The sequence below is a fragment of the Schistocerca cancellata genome, chromosome 2, assembly GCF_023864275.1.
Source record: "Schistocerca cancellata isolate TAMUIC-IGC-003103 chromosome 2, iqSchCanc2.1, whole genome shotgun sequence".
Classification (NCBI taxonomy): Eukaryota; Metazoa; Arthropoda; class Insecta; order Orthoptera; family Acrididae; genus Schistocerca; species Schistocerca cancellata.
In genome coordinates this window covers 598,706,112-598,723,568 of record NC_064627.1, presented here as the reverse complement: position 1 = coordinate 598,723,568, position 17,457 = coordinate 598,706,112, and the positions used below count along the sequence as shown (strand labels likewise).

The window sequence follows — 17,457 nt, the reverse complement described above, 5'->3', positions numbered from 1 at the left end:
AAGGTTAGGTTCGTTACCTAGTAGTCCCAGACGATAATTTATGCTGACAATTAAGACATCGTTGTCCACGAAGTAGTTAGGTATAGTACCGTGACCATATCCTCCTGTAAAGCATCCACCGTGAATCCAAATCATCACCGGTTTCAGAGTTGCATTTTGTAAGGCATCCTGTACGAACATACAAACTAACTTAATTCCATTGTATCATACAGTATGTAAATAAAATGTCACACATACGTCTTCATTATTACTTTGCTTATAATTTAGTCTTAAAAACCGAAGAAGCTTAAATTTTAAAATTTATCGAGAAGGCCTACATTAGAAAGCTGATGGGTGACACCCAATAAGCAAAGGATAGTAGGTCTCGCATCAATGAATGACTTTTCACGTAATGGAAGCGTCTACAACCTCTACATATAGTATGAAAACATCTATACAAAAGAATACTTAGTAGAATAAATATCCGTTGGAACGCTAGAGGCGTCGAATAGGGAAGGAACCTAAGTCGTAAGGTAAATTTCACTATTTACATTCTACGTCCTACATTCTACATCCCTCAAAAGAAAGGTCAACAGAAATGTTGCCCGATTGTGAAGAATGCCGGATTCTTTGAATAGAAAAGTGTTACTGGAAAAGTTAGTAAAATGTAGCTTTACTGAGAAATTATTTACGTTTTGCATCTCAAACATTTACCGTATGTTTACACTTGACTATATTTTCAGTATGCAGATAAGTTTCAATCCACTACACCCACATGATTTACTATAGATTTCTTCTTCGCCACGAGCAGAAAATTATATATATTTACCGCAAGTTATCTCTTAAACTGCGGTAGCGGTCGGAATGCGAAGTACGACGTAGACAGTAGCTTGCAGTTATTGTGCTAAATTACTGTACTTAACTGCGATGTAATACCTACCCATGGTCCATAAACGTTGAGGTACAGACAGTCTTCGTCACCGGCCATCTCGTTATCCCTGTACTGTGGGCACTTGGATCCCACCTGCAAGGCGTCCCGAACACCAGACCACGCTGCTTTTGGCACCGGCGGCTGGCGAAACAGAAATGTAACTGTAAATCTGAAGTACATTGTGAGCTGTAAGCCGGAGAACGCGTGAGAAATTTAAGTAAAGCAGAAAGAACATGTGACTAAACCCTGTGAGAACGCAGGTATGGCGCACACGATAGCAACAGTACGAGTAGCAATTCTCTTTGTAACTGCAAATTTGCCGAATAATTCGCTTCATCGTCTATGTCGTCTGGTCTGATTAACGATTTACCAGCAGTGACAATTTTATGATTCTGTACAAGTGATTAATGTTAGTATGCATCAATGTTATAGCTTCCATGGACTGGAAACAGCCATCCAGTTGCAGAATATAGGTTTACTATACCTTCTCCATTGTTTCAACAGTTTTGAAACTGTGTTCTTGAGAAGCTATTGTACAGACAATAACATACCATTCATATTATGTCTAGTACATGTGTGTGTCATCACCACTGAATTTACATGATTTAATAGTAGTATGTCCTTACTGTAGAGTCTGTCTGGAGACTTTTGAAAGAACCCACAACATTTAAATATATTTAAATACGAAACGTGGCATCGGCTCGTACAGAGTGTAGGTAGCCACGCCACCGGAGCATGTCACTAACTACTACTTTAAATCATGTATTTCAATTGTGATTAAGTGGACGACACGCAAATGTATTAGACTGAGTCAACGACCCCCACATTGGATGTAGATAATATGTGATTCTACGTACAATATCTGCTGAAGAAAACCTTTTTTTCGAAACTGTCGAAACCACAGTCAAGGTTTAGTAAATTTATATCTTGCAACCGGTTGACTGTTATTTACAACCCACTGAAGCTCTTGCATGCACAGGTGATCAAGCGCAGGCATGTTTAAATCATCCATGTTACGTTAGCAACTGGCACTGAGAGATGACGCTTTGGTTTCTGGAGCTCACACTCGATGAAATACGCTCAGGAATCAAATTACAACGTTTTCGAAAGGAAATTACCCCATGTCCGAGGTAAAAATATCTCTAGCGTTTCTTCATCGGCGTTTTCCCCATAAGAGTTAGACGTTATCGACCTCCAGAATTTTCTTCATTCAAATTACCCGGTCCTATAGTTCTGTCTTCTATAGATTACTGGAAGTATTTGCCCCATCTTAGCGTTGGTCATCCTCTCCTTCTTCCCGGCGGCTCGCAGTTTAAAGAGGAGAAGATTAGTGTTTAACCTCCCGACGAAATCGAGGTCGTTAGTCGGCGCACCAGTTGGATCAAGAAGAAGAAGGAAAGTGACAGTGGCATTTCGAAGGAACCATCCCGGCATTTGCCTTAAACTATTTGGAAAGATGACGTTATACGTAAATCAGGCTGGCCGAACGTGGGTCTTAACAGTCTTCCTCCCGAATGTGAGTCCAGTGTGCTAGCCACTGCGTTACCTCGCTCTGTCGCTCCTGTCCTTGGCCAACTGTGATTGGACATTCTCTACACGTGTCCGTACCCCTGAAGCGCTCTATTCTCAGTAGTTTTTGTTATGCAATAAATTATTTTCATACGGCTCCATACCTTCTCATTTCGTATTCTATCATGCCACTGTAACTCTACAGGTCTCATACAGTCTGTCTCCATTGTTCTCATTTTCTCTCTAATTTTCCTTGTTTCAAGTCACATTTCAGCTCCATACAGAACTATTGTCCCCGCAATCTGTGAAATATGCTTTTCTTAGTGCCCTGCCGAATATACAGGGTGTTTCAAAAATGACCGGTATATTTGAAACGGCAATAAAAACTAAACGAGCAGCGATAGAAATACACCGTTTGTTGCAATATGCTTGGGACAACAGTACATTTTCAGGCAGACAAACTTTCGAAATTACAGTAGTTACAATTTTCAACAACAGATGGCGCTGCGGTCTGGGAAACTCTATAGTACGATATTTTCCACATATCCACCATGCGTAGCAATAACATGGCGTAGTCTCTGAATGAAATTACCCGAAACCTTTGACAACGTGTCTGGCGGAATGGCTTCACATGCAGATGAGATGTACTGCTTCAGGTGTTCAATTGTTTCTGGATTCTGGCGGTACACCTGGTCTTTCAAGTGTCCCCACAGAAAGAAGTCACAGGGGTTCATGTCTGGCGAATAGGGAGGCCAATCCACGCCGCCTCCTGTATGTTTCGGATAGCCCAAAGCAATCACACGATCATCGAAATATTCATTCAGAAAATTAAAGACGTCGGCCGTGCGATGTGGCCGGGCACCATCTTGCATAAACCACGAGGTGTTCGCAGTGTCGTCTAAGGCAGTTTGTACCGCCACAGATTCACGAAGAATGTCCAGATAGCGTGATGCAGTAATCGTTTCGGATCTGAAAAATGGGCCAATGATTCCTTTGGAAGAAATGGCGGCCCAGACCAGTACTTTTTGAGGATGCAGGGACGATGGGACTGCAACATGGGGCTTTTCGGTTCCCCATATGCGCCAGTTCTGTTTATTGACGAAGCCGTCCAGGTAAAAATAAGCTTCGTCAGTAAACCAAATACTGCCCACATGCATATCGCCGTCATCAATCCTGTGCACTATATCGTTAGCGAATGTCTCTCGTGCAGCAATGGTAGCGGCGCTGAGGGGTTGCCGCATTTGAATTTTGTATGGATAGAGGTGTAAACTCTGGCGCATGAGACGATACGTGGACGTTGGCGTCATTTGGACCGCAGCTGCAACATGGCGAACGGAAACCCGAGGCCGCTGTTGGATCACCTGCTGCACTAGCTGCGCGTTGCCCTCTGTGGTTGCCATACACGGTCGCCCTACCTTTCCAGCACGTTCATCCGTCACGTTCCCAGTCCGTTGAAATTTTTCAAACAGATCCTTTATTGTATCGCTTTTCGGTCCTTTGGTTACATTAAACCTCCGTTGAAAACTTCGTCTTGTTGCAACAACACTGTGTTCTAGGCGGTGGAATTCCAACACCAGAAAAATCCTCTGTTCTAAGGAATAAACCATGTTGTCTACAGCACACTTGCACGTTGTGAACAGCACACGCTTACAGCAGAAAGACGACGTACAGAATGGCGCACCCGCAGACTGCGTTGTCTTCTATATCTTTCACATCACTTGCAGCGCCATCTGTTGTTGAAAATTGTAACTACTGTAATTTCGAAAGTTTGTCCGCCTGAAAATTTACTGTTGTCCCAAGCATATTGCAACAAACGGTGTATTTCTATCGCTGCTCGTTTAGTTTTTATTGCCGTTTCAAATATACCGGTCATTTTTGAAACACCCTGTACTTACTCCATATTATCCCATGCAAAGCTTCAGTAGCTCTCAACATAGGATTATAGAACCAACTATTGCAAATAATTGTTTGCTACATTGACCTACGTTTCGACACTCTATGGATGTTTTCATCAAGATGAAATTTTGAGAAACCCTATAAAATAATACATAGAAAATTAGGTGTGACAACAAGCATTAATCAGGATAACTATTATCATGACGTACAAGGGTTACTTACGTGAAATTACATTGCGAGAAACAATTGTGAGAATTAAGAGCAGATGTGCTCAAATAAAAAAATAAAATAAAACACGTAGCCTTTGGCACGTGTGCCTAGCTAGGAACATCAGATTGATCGGCCCAATGGCTTACATTACTGCCACGAAAAGAACACAAGTTGCGAGCCTGTTTTCGTAGTTCTCTTCACCACAGGTATTCTGGAATTAATATACTCGTCACATGTGACGCAGTTATCTATTATTGATCGAAAAGCTTCTAGCTGCTGCAGGATTTTATTTCCCCTTCTCCTTTGTTATTTTTCATAAAATCGTAATCCATACATATGCTCGTACTCTGTCTTTTCCGTATTTATTCCAAAATCCCGTTTGCTACACTCCTCTTTAAGCTTCATCTGCGTCTATTCCATATCTTCTTCATTTCGAGGGAATATTGCCTGGTCATCCTCAACTAAAGGAGAGTGAATGTTACCATCACCAATCTATATTCCCATGCTTGAGCATTTCCTGTACCAGCCAATGACTGCTTGCTCCAAATAAATACTTCGAGTAAACTGGTTTCCAATTATAATCATTACTTTTGTGTTCATGCACAAATTTATCAACGCGAATCCACTTTTCTCTAACATTAAGCCTTCTCATTCCTTCAAATCCTAGCCGAAGACCACTTCGCAGACACTGAAAGCCGGTACTTCATTTTCTGTTTTCTTATTCAGAATACTATTGCTGTTGCTGGGATAACATTTATTCCTCTATAATTGGCGCAAAACTTTGTCATATTTTTTTGTATATCGAGGAGATAAGTGGCAAATAACTTTCCATTTTCTACCGCTTATACTTTCCCAAAGATTTTCTATGTATGTCTTACTATCACACTTCTTCCGTACTTCGAAGTTCCGTTGCTGTATTTCCTGGTTGCGGGGCTTCATTCATGCTGTAGACAGCGCTGCTTTCAAATCCTCCTTCTATATTTCTGTGTTGTCTTCTTCTCCTTTGTAGGTTTTTACTGTTTTCTTTTATTGTGTAGGTATAGTTCCGTAGGATGAAATTGAGGAGCAAATGTTCGTGGTCATCGAGCGTGTCAGCAAGTGAAATTAGAACGGAAAAGTAATAATAGATAAGGTCAATTATTTATTAATCCTAAAAGACAACAAGCTGTAAGTTTATATAAACCCAGTCAGCAATTTAACATAGGAATTAACTTAATTTTTCAAGAAACTCCTCGACACAATAGAACGAGTGACCCAAGAGAAAACTCTTCAGCTTGGATTTGAAAGAATGTGGACTACTGCTAAGATTTTTAAATTATTGTGGTAGTTTACTGAAAATCGATACAGTAGAAGACTGCACGCCTTTCGGTACAAAAGTCAGGGAGCTGCTATCCAAATGCAGACTAGATTTCTGCCCAGTATTAACTGAGTGAAAGCTACTAGTTCTTGGGATGAAGCTGATACTGTTAACAGGAAACGATATTATAGAAGATATATGTAATGATAGTCAAACGTCACAACACCCAGACTAATGGACAGGGGTCTACAACAGGTTTGCGAACTTACACCACTTATTTCCCGAACTGCCCGTTTCTGAGGCAAAAATACCCTTTGAGAATGGGAAGAGTTACTCCAAAACGCAACACCGTACGTCATAAGCGAATGAAAATCTGCACAGTAGATTACTGTTCTAATTGTAAAAGTGGCAGCATTAGGCCTTTGAACAAGTTTCTGAACATGGGCTTTCCGCGACAGTTCGCTGTCTATCTGAACACCTAGAAATTTCAACTATTCAGTGTCACTACTCACATCTCCATTGTTTGTAATTGTAACATCAGGTTCTGTTGAATTGTGTGTCAGAAACAGTAAAAACTGAAACTTATTATGATTTACCGTCGGTTTATTATCTACAACGAATGAATTTATAACTTGAACTGCACTACTGGAAACAGTGCCAGTGTTGCAAACAATATCCTTCACTATAGAGCTATTGTCATCGGCAAACAGAAACAATTTATAACCACCTGTAGTACTACAGGGCGTATCCTTTATAGAAATAAGGAACAGGAGTGTCCTCAGCACTTATCCCTCGGGCACCACCAATCTAACCATGCCACGCTCGGACCCTACATCATCGCCATTCTCAGTACCGTGAAGAATGACAGTTTGCTGTCTGTTCTGGAAGTAAGAGGTGAACTAATTGTGAGTTACTCGCCGTATTGGATTATGGTCCAACATCTGGAGCAATATTTTGTGATAAATAGAATCAAACGCCTTAGCTAAATAAAAAATAGACTCCTAGCTTTCGAAACCTTTTGTCTATTCCATCCAGTACCTCAGAGAGAATAGAATATAGCATTTTCAGTTGTTAAACCACTTCTAAAACGAAACTGAACATTTGACATCAAACTCTGTGAAATGAAATGATCGGGTATCCTTACATACACAGCCTTTCTATAATTTTAGCAAACACTAATTGCATAAAAATAGGTTCAAAATTTTCCGCATAATTACATTCTCCCATTTTACAAAGCCACTTTACTACTGAGTACTTTAATGTTTCAGAAAATTGACCATTCTGAAAGGAAAAATTACAAATACGGATAAGTACAGGGCTAACATGTGCAGCACAGTACTTCAGTACTGCTAGGTACTCTCTCATATCCAAGACAGTCCTTGGGCTTCAATGGTCTAATTACTCAATCCATCTCCCCCTTGTCAGTATTATGGAGAAATATTTCAGTTATCAGTCTCTGAAAGTCATTTTCGAAGAGAGTTACATAATTTCCTGTAGAAACTAGGTATTTATGTTATTGACCAGCTATGATCAGAAAGTGGCTGTCAAATTCTGTACATACATCTGACTTATCAGTAACAGAAACATTTTTACTGCGAACTGGTTTTTATCCTCGACCTTATGGTGATGACCAGACATTTCTTTTGCGACTACCATGTGGTTTTAATTTTATCCTGTGAATTAGCTATTCTACTTGCGTACTACACGCTATTTCCTTTCCAATAAATTTTTTAAGCACCTTGCAGTAGTGTTTGAAATGCTCTACTGTAGCTGGTTTGTCACTAATTCTAACATTTTGATATAATTCCGATTTTGTTCTAAATGACATCCTTAACTCTCAAGTCCGCCACGCAGGCTGCCTTTTGCTGTTAGTAACCTGTTTTGGACATTCAAATGGAAAGATACTTCGAAATAGCATCAGAAATGTGTTAAGGAAAGCATTATATTTGTCATCTGTGTTATCAGCACCACAAACATCCTACCGCTCTTGTTCCTTTACGTATCTTAGAAAGCACTCTATTGCCGTTAGATGAGCTTTTGTACATAGTTTGTCGTTATAACATTTATTTGAGTAGAAAAACTTTTAATGTCATATTTGTACACCCTGGTCTGAAAGGGCATTCGCCGTTTTACTAACAGGATGTACATCTAATAACGAAGAATAAATGCAGATATGGTCTACGGCTGTGCTACTGTTTCCCTGAACAGCAGCTGGAAAAAATATAGTCTGCATCAGATCATATTAATTTCGCGGGTGTTCCATCTTTTTCTTGCACAGTCACACACAGAATTAATATTGATGCCAGACGTGCGATTATTTCTTGGTACTTCCTGTAAAGTAAACCAAGAACCCTCTCTAGTTTGAGTAGAAATGCTCAAAGTTGAGGCAACTATAAATAACTATAATTAAAAGTTCAGTTTCAGTAAATTAAACTGCTCGTGCACAATATTTAAATGCCTGTTCAGTGCAGTGCTTTGATCCGTCTTTGGATTCAAGTTGAATACCGTTTTTTATGCACATGGCCACTCGCCCACTCCGCAAAGAACTCCTTGAAAAACAGCCAGCTAATCTGTATCGTGGGAAAGAAAGCTTCTGAAGTGTCGCATTATTGAAGTGGTGCTCTGATATACCAATAATATCAGAATCAATATCTATAAGGAGTTCACTAACTTTCTCTAATACCTGTCCAACCACATTCCCTACAATAAAGCAGAATGTTAGCCTATCCATTCTTGTGCTGGAATTTCCTTTTATAATGTTCTTACACTAATTGCAATGTCTCATTTTCCAATAACGTTTCATGTTTCGGTAGAGTTATTATATCTTAATGCTCCACCTGTGTTCCTGCACAGTCTCTCCCAATCTTCTTTCCCCCCATCTTGACAATCATTTTAATATGTTGCGTAATCCTGAGATGTTTCTTGATCCCGACGTCTTGTCACTCAACCATTTCATATATGCGTTTTTCTTTTCCTTAAATATTACTTGCACCTCGCTGGAAATCTCTTCTACGCATTTCTCCTCGTTCTTATCCTCTCCAAGGGCTTCTCTTGCTGCTTCTGAAACACTTTCTTTCATAATCATGTTCGTGTATAGTTATGGGAGCTTCTATCCTTTCCATGTTATGTTTTTCTGAAGTCTATTTTGATACGGAATTTTGACGCTATGTTGTCTAAGGGAGTTGGTCTTACACGTCAGGCCCTTATATTAAGTAAGCAAAGCCTTAACGTCTTTACGATTCCCCATAGGCTCTTCCAACGTGCATTTATGTGTACCTTTGTACTGAAAGTGGTTTTTTTATACAAAATACTCCCGCTCTTTAAACAGACTGATTAATTTCCTTTCGTTGTCCTTTACTATAGTTTCTTCAAAATGACCTACAATTCCTTCTTTAGATATTCTCACCCTGCTGTTTGTCACCTCTAGCTCATTCATTGCTTCCACTACATTCCTCAAATGATTAAACAAGTATTCCTTCTCCTCACTCAACGCACTTTAATTTATTGCATATGCTGCAGTGATAGTTGTCTTCTGATTATATGCATTGATATCCACTTTTATATTCCTCTAACTTATTTGTTCTATATTGATCATATATGTCACCCACTTGTTGTGTATTAGTGTCGATATTCGTGCTCTAGGATGTTGTGATTTTGGTGCCCCAATACAAGTGTAGTAATAAGTCTCCAGAACATCTCGTCCGAAGCCCTTCTTCTCAATTTTGGTTAGAAATATTATATCCAGTTCTTATTTCACTTAAGGCTTTTGTCTGTTTTGATCGCGGTCTTTTAGGGTTCCAAGTAGCAATAGAAATTGTCATTTTGCTTAGCCAAAGTAGTCGCCTGTTGATTCTGTTTGTCTGACACCTGTGTTGGGGACTGAAGGTAAGCACAACTTTTTCCACAGAATGGGTACAGTTTTACCGCTCCAAACCCCTTCTACGAGGACATACTTATCTTTTTGCAGGCGTTACTCCCTCTAGATTAATTTTCCTCTTAGATTTTGGTAGTTTTGGCGCGCCCCGAGTAATTGTTTTCTCTGTATCACCCGGATGTGGAAGGCGTTTCCCTATCCACTATCAGAGTAACTGCTCAGTGGGGGACTAGCAACAAGACATGGAAGTAAAAGCATTAGAAACCCAATCATGCACTACCTGTGTTGTGTTGTTTGACATCCATGTCTGCCAAGTTTCTCCAATTTTACAAGCGACGTGAAATAATGTCGGTATATTACGTGTCCTAAGGATTCAGAGCCACCAAATAATGACTGGGCTACATTAAGCTGTATATACAAGAATTCTTGATCCGCAGATCACCAAACAAAATGCTGGGTGATTTAGAATTCCTATTACACAGCTACAGGTCTTGTTAAGGGGACTCAGGCCTGGAAACGCGCCGTTTCAAAGATAAACGACTTTGAAAGAAGGTTAAAAGATTTTCTGCAGGACTCGGTCACCTCTCAACGTGAACTTCAACGTGTGCTTGAAATGGCGACCATCAGTTTCGTTACACAAGGTGTACCTGCGAAGAGTGTTCGCATACGCAGGGTCCAAAAGCCCTGGAGTATGTTGAGTGATCTCGCTGCAGCCATTAAAAGGAGTCCGCAGCTCGTGGTCGTGCGGTAGCGTTCTCGCTTCCCGTGCCCGGACTCCCAGGTTAGGTTCCCGGCGGGGTCAGGGATTTTCTCTGCCTCGTGATGACTGCGTGTTGTGTGCTGTCCTTAGGTTACTTAGGTTTAAGTAGTTCTAAGTTCTAGGGGACTGATGACCACATATGTTAAGCCCCATAGTGCTCAGAGCCATTTGAACCAAGCCATTGCATGGACAATGCAATCGTCCTTTGAGACCACAGGAGACTCGTAAACAACACTCGTCCTGTAGCCCCACAGAAAAAAGTCTAGTGTTATTAAATCTGGCCACCGCGGTGGCCAACGACTTGGTATACTGTGATCTATTCGCCTGTTCTAGAATGTTTGGTGAAGTCGCTAATGGATTTCGTTTGAAAAGCGGGTTGGCGCGCCATCGTGTTGGAATCCCATGTCAGAAAGAACATGCAGTGGCACATCTTCCATACGATACACCAATAGGTATTTCAGGAAGGCCAAGTAACTCTGGCCCTTTTTACGAGGTGGTAGAATACATGGGCCAATCAGACGACCATGGAATACACATTAGCACCGAAACGGTGTTGAGATCCATGGGAATGACAGTTTTCCTCATCCTAAATGTGCCTGTTACGTCGATTGAGCAGACCTTGGTTCGTGAAATATGCCTCATCCGTCGAAAGAATGATCCGAGGAAAGCCTGGAAGGTCAACATAAGGGTTTAGGAGCCATGTGCCGTAATCGGCCGTGGCGCAAACACAGCTGGACACTATGACTGCACGCTCTGGAAGTGGTATAGGTGAGGCTGCTATCCGCGAGAACTCGCCAGACGCTGCTCTGGGATACATTCACGCAACGTGGATGTTTCGGGTACGCGTCAGCGGGTTCTGGTTGACCAATTGGAGGACTTCTCCTCCACGACCCCAATCGGCCCAGTTAGTCTGGGAGGTGCCAGTTCCCCGAAGGCGTTGTTCCATTGTTGCAACAATGACATGTGATGGGCGGGCTCGACCCGGAGACCGTTCGTGATACAAGCGTTGGGCTAATCGACCATTTCTTCCACTTCCCTCGTAGGTGAGCAACACGTCAATGTACTCGGAAAACGTGTGTATTCTGCCATTCTATAAAGCATCGTCTTTCTCGAACACTCACTGGTAACTGATGTACATGCGATTCAGATTTTTGAGTTGTTCTTTGATGGCACGTGGCATGACGTCACGAAAGACACCACGTGACACGAGTCACCGACACCCGTCAATGTGTGTTGGTTTCCATCATTCAAAGCCGTATATCTTCCGAACGGCGCATTTCCCGGACATGAGTTTGTTACCAGATACTGCTGTCCTGAATCTCGTCTACAACACCTAAGACTGTATGATAGGAATACTTCAGTTCTGAATAAACCTGTATATTCGATTTCCCGATACTTACGTCAACCCCTTACTTTACTGACGAATCCAACGTAACTCAAACGTACTTCACCATATAATTCAGTATTAGTGTTCCTAATTGTTTTATTATATAATAAGTTTTGGTGCTGCTCGTGGTCTCGCGGAAGCGTTCTCGCTTCCCGAACGCGGGGTCCCGGGTTCGATTCCCGGCGGGGTCAGGGATTTTTCCTGCCTCGAGTTGACTGGGTGTTGTTGTGTCGCCTTCATCATCATCATTCATTCCCATTACGGTCGGACGAAGGCAATGGCAAACCACCTCCACTAGGACCTTGCCTAGTACGGCGGTGCGGGTCTTCCCCATCGTCTCCCTATGCTCTGTCACGGAGTATGGGACTTCATCATCAAGTTTTGGTCGGTCTGTCAACTAACTTGGCAGATGGTGGGACAATGTGTGGCCTAGGAGCGTATCAAGAGACTGATGTTTTGTCTGAAAAACTTTGGAGATAGGCCTACGTAAAACTTAACTTTATAGGGGGGTTCGCGGTTGCAGTTACAATTGGTGCAACGTTCGTATTTTACCTACACTGTTTACTTATTGGAAATTACGTGCCTCAACGAAAGCATCCGAACACCCCTGTGTAATGCGGAAGTGATCACTAGATGTCTCGAGTGGCTAACGCTGCAATATAAAAGGGTGCCAATGGGTAACATTAGAACGGGTACCGATAGGTCAGGAGAACTCAGTGATTTCGAACGTGCGCTAGTCACTGAATTCCACCTGAGGAACAAGTCCATCAGGACATTTGAACACATCGAAAGCAGCTCAAGTCGACTGTTGGCGATGTGAATGTGAAGCGGTATCGCAAAGGAACAATCACAGATAAATCGAGAAGAGGTAGAGATCTTTTCCTGACGGACAGGGGCCGTCGATCATTGTAGAGCGAAATTGAAAAATCACATGAAAACAGCAGAAGAAATCACTCGTGAGTTGTAAAATGGTACCAGCAGTCTAGTAAGCCAACGGTCTTGCCGCAGTGGGACACCGGTTGCCGTCAGATCACCGAAGTTAAGAACTGTCGGGCTGGGCTAGCACTTGGATGGGTGAACGCCGCCGAGCGCTGTTGGCAAGCGGGTTGAACTCAGCCCTTGTGAGAAAAACTGAGCAGTTACTTCATTGAGAAGTAGCGGCTTCGGTCTCGTAAACTGACAAACAGCCGGGAGAGCGGTGCGCTGACCACATGCCCCTTCATATCCGCATCCAGCGACGCCTGTGGGCTGAGGATGAGACGGCGGCCGGTCGGTACTGTTCGGACGGAGTTAGTTAGAACAACGACAGTTGTAGGGAATTAAAACGAATGTGGTAAGATGGTCGAGCAGCTCCTCATGTCACAAATGTCTTGATCAATGGTGTGTGACGCATGAAGTGGTGTGAAGAGTGACGCTTCCGGACAATGGAATGCTGGAAACGTTTTTTTGGAGCGGTGAATCACTCTGTATCCTGTAGTAATCAGCTGCATGGGTTTGGGTTTGATGAATACCCGTAGGGGAAACGTATTATCATGTGTGGTCGAAACATTGAAGTATGGAGGAGGTGGTGTCACTGTATGGGTGTGTTTTCCGCGGTTGGAGTGTGGTCTGTTTATTCCGCTACAGGGGTAGGACGTCAAACGGGGCGACGTGCAGCAGGAGGGGCACCACAGGACATTTTAATTTCTACTGTCAATACATTTACAAATAAATTCATAAGACTTTGTCGGCATGACCAGGAAGGATTCAGGTTTCACACTCGTAGCAGTGGAAGTTCAAAAACACCAAAATCCTTTTTTACATGGAAAATTTCATCATTTTTTCACTTACTATTCGCTGTATTCGTTGAGTCTTCGATTAATTTTACATAGCGTACAAACCATACTTACAGGTGAATGAAACTCTAGAATTTACCTAATTTGTGAAAAAATGAATGAGCTATTACATTTCAAACTTCATGTTCAGAAAAAACCCAAATTTTATATTTAATTATCTCAGTTATTACCACAGTTTTTAATAGATTTGGAAAATACTAGAATTTCATACACCTGCAGATATGGTTCGTATGATGTACAAAATTCGTCCAAGAACCTCTATTAATTATGAAGAAAAATGTATCTATAGCAACAAATGAAACCAATAGTAAATGAAAAATGATGAAATATCATATGTGAAAAAATTATTTTGTTGTATTTTTGAACTCCCATTGCAATGAGTGTGAATCCTGAATCCTTCCTGGTCATGCCGACAAAGTTTTATGAATTTATTTGTAAATGTATAGACAGTAAAAATTAAAATGTCCTGTGGTGCTTCTCCTGCTCCAAGTCGGCCAGTCTGACGTCCTACCCCCCACCCCTCTAAGATAATGCTAAATGCGGAAGAATATGAATAATTTTACTGTACAGTTCGGAAACAATGAGTGTATCAGCAGGACAATGTACCCTGTCATAATGCAGTATCTGTGAGGCACTGTTTCTGGGCAACAACATTCCTGTAACGCGTAATGAATCTGACTACAGTGAGATCAGCTACAACCTCAGCTTCGCTCCACATTCCAATGCGCAGCATCACTACCTTTTCTGGTTTCAGATCTTGAGGAGGAATGGACAGTCATTCCTCCAAAGACATTTACACCTCATTGAAAGTGTCCGCAGCTGAGCTAAAGCCGTTATACAGGGTGAAAAGTATTTAAACCGACAAACTCTGGGAGGTTGTAGGGGGACATCAAAACAAATATTTTTCCCTAATGTCATTTTTTCCTATGAGGATTATTTAAACCGGTGGAGGTCGTATTACGCTCTTCAGTTGTTAGAGGCCGTATTACGATATTCAGTTGTTAGAGGGCGTATTACGCTCTTCAGCTGTAGGCAACTGCTGTCCACCAGTGTAGTAGTGCATTGTCTTTGTTTAGTAATGAAGCGATTCACCTGGAGTGAGTACACTGATATGGTTGGTGCTTACTACATCCTAATCGCCGTATCCCGCATCATACGACCTTTGCTGCTGTGTACCAACGTCTGCATGAGACCGGGTCATTTAGCAGATTACCGGCACATTTCAGTCGTCGTGTGCGTCGATTCCTGGACCGACGGTTCCCAGAAACGTGGATTGGCAGAGGTGGTCCTGTACCATGGCCTGATCGATCCCCAGCTATGTCCCCTCTGGACTATTTTATTTGCGGAGAGATGCACAACCTTGTTTACGCAACTCCTGTTGCATCAGAAGGGGATGTGGTTGCCTGGATAGTAGCAGTTGCAGCAGCAGCAGGAACAATTCAGGATACTCCTTGGGTTTTTTGTCCGTGTCAGACCGAACATGATCCGACGATGTAACCTTTGCTTACGTGTCAATGGAGGCATTTTTTGAAAATCTACTGTAATTGAAATTGGGTTGTTAATGTGTTGTCTCTTGGTCATAAAAAAATGGAAAAGTGTTTGTTGGTTTAATTAATTTGCCGGCAGCGAAATCTTCCTCTACCGGTTTAAATAGAGTAGGGAAAAATATTTGTTTTGATGTCCCCTACAACCTCCCAGAGTTTGTCGGTTTAAATACTTTTCACCCTGTAAATGCAAAAGGTGGACACACCTCATATTAATGTCCATTAATAGGAATCCGGAGCCTTTGATCAGATAGTACATAAAAATCACTATCACTATCTGTTGATGCTATTAATAAATGTAAGGGAAAGTTTATACTTTCTCTGTATGTCCACCTTTTTAGAGATGATTGCTGAACTCGGCTGTTCGATAAGGATGTCAAATTAAACACCTTTCAGCCGTCTAGTTTTCAATCTTACTTTATTTGGCAACCAGTTCCAGCGTTTTACTACGCCATCTTTGGGCTAGGTTGTGATCAAAACAGGGGCCATCATCGTCAGATGATGGTTGAAATTATCGCTATAGCAAAAATCTACTAATGCCAGTATTTATAGCCCCAGTTTTAATCAGCACCCAGGTAGATTCTTCCTAAATGTCGGTCAGGGGCTTCAAGATTGAGCAGTAAAACACTGAAACCACTTGCCAAAAAAATAAGGTTGGAAACTAGATGGCTGAGAGGTGTTTAACTTGACATTCTGTTTATATTTTCCGTCGCTTCGCCCAAATTAAAACCCGCTAAGTCTATATCAAGCGCTTGAAACATATAAACAAAAGATAATAATGAACACCTAGAAGCTTCCAGTTTCGATGCATAACTTAAAATTCACCCCACGTTTCTATTTTCATTCATTTGGAATGCATACTCGCTGAAATGTTAGTAGAAAGGCACAGAAAATGAGAACAATCTGGCTGAATTCAGTATTTTCGGAGCCTCAATTTGGTCGCCTCTGTGGTCAAACTGCTTCGCGCCAATGTCCTCATAAAAACAAAAAGACGCAGTGCCTCATTACTTGAGGGGATGTGACACTAGATAGCGATCCGTCCATAGCATGCGAATTTTTTTTCGTTGACCCTCTTGCTGCAGTCCAAAATGATTTCGCTATGTGCAAGCACCGTATACCACCCTCTCCCTTCCTTCCGTCGTGTAATAAACCATAAACCCACGAGTACGAGGGGCGTTCGATAAGCAATGCAACTATTTTTTTTTCTGAAAGCAGCTTGGTTTTATTCTGAACTCCAGTACACCATATCATTGCCTACTCTTTTGGCTACGGAAACCTAATTTTCCACAATCTCCGTTCAATGCAACCACCTTACTCATCCTACTGGGAGGACCTATGTGCCCGCATGCCACCACTTTACTGGTCGACATGGGAGCCAAAGTCTTGCTGTGTCGATAACCTCCTCACCACCACGTACTGCTTCCCGCGGAGTAGATCGTTCATTGGACCAAAGAGATTTTTCTTCGTTGCTCTTTATGGTCTTCTGTTAGGCGGCTGGGAAACAGACGGGCACACCCCTTTGAGTACCCCAACTGGTGGACGAGTATATTGGCACTATCAGCGGAGACGTCCAGTTATGGAACGAGGAGTTTGAGTGTGATTCGTCGATCCCCTTGAGTGACAGTGTCCACACGTTCCAACATGTAGAAGTCGGAACTGTGTGAGGCCGGCCGACACGCGGGAGATGCGGCAGGTTTGCACGATCTTCTTGCGATGATGACAGACGCCTCACCCAATGACTGAGCGTAATTTCGTTCACTGCCAGGTCTTCTTAGACATTCTGCAAGTGCACATCGATATCTGCGGTGCTCTGGTTTTCCGCCAAAACAAAACCCAATGATAGCTCTCTGCTTGGAACGCACATCCGCTAGTGCTCCATACTGAAGGGTACGTATAGCGCCGCCACCTATCGGTACTTCATGAAACTACAGGGGCTGAATCTGGAATTTTCGACAACAAATTCCGCATTTGTCCACCGAAACTGGCGAGGAAAAAATGTTGCATTCATTGAACGCCTCTCGTAGATCTCTGCGCTGTAGACACTCATGACTATCTTTCAGACGGTAACGACTTAGGACATCTTCTCTTAAACCAACATTTTTTTTTTTTTTTGAGATACGTGGATGATATTTTTATCGTATGGCCACATGGAATGGAATCTCTTCATCGATTTTTAGATCATTTTAACTGACTTCATCCACGAATCAAATTTACGGTGGAAATTGAAAAAGATGG

At 42.1% G+C, this 17,457-nt stretch overlaps 1 protein-coding gene across 1 annotated transcript in view; it reads right to left on the bottom strand.

Annotated features, from left to right (window-relative positions):
- LOC126156935 (venom carboxylesterase-6-like) overlaps positions 1-17,457 on the bottom strand; it is a 67,595-nt gene that overhangs the window by 43,151 nt on the left and 6,987 nt on the right. The window contains exons 3-4 of the mRNA XM_049916342.1: positions 920-1,051; positions 18-168 (exon numbers count right to left, since the gene is read on the bottom strand). Coding sequence (XP_049772299.1) covers positions 18-168; positions 920-1,051 — 283 coding nt within the window. The remainder of the gene's footprint in view (positions 1-17; positions 169-919; positions 1,052-17,457) is intronic.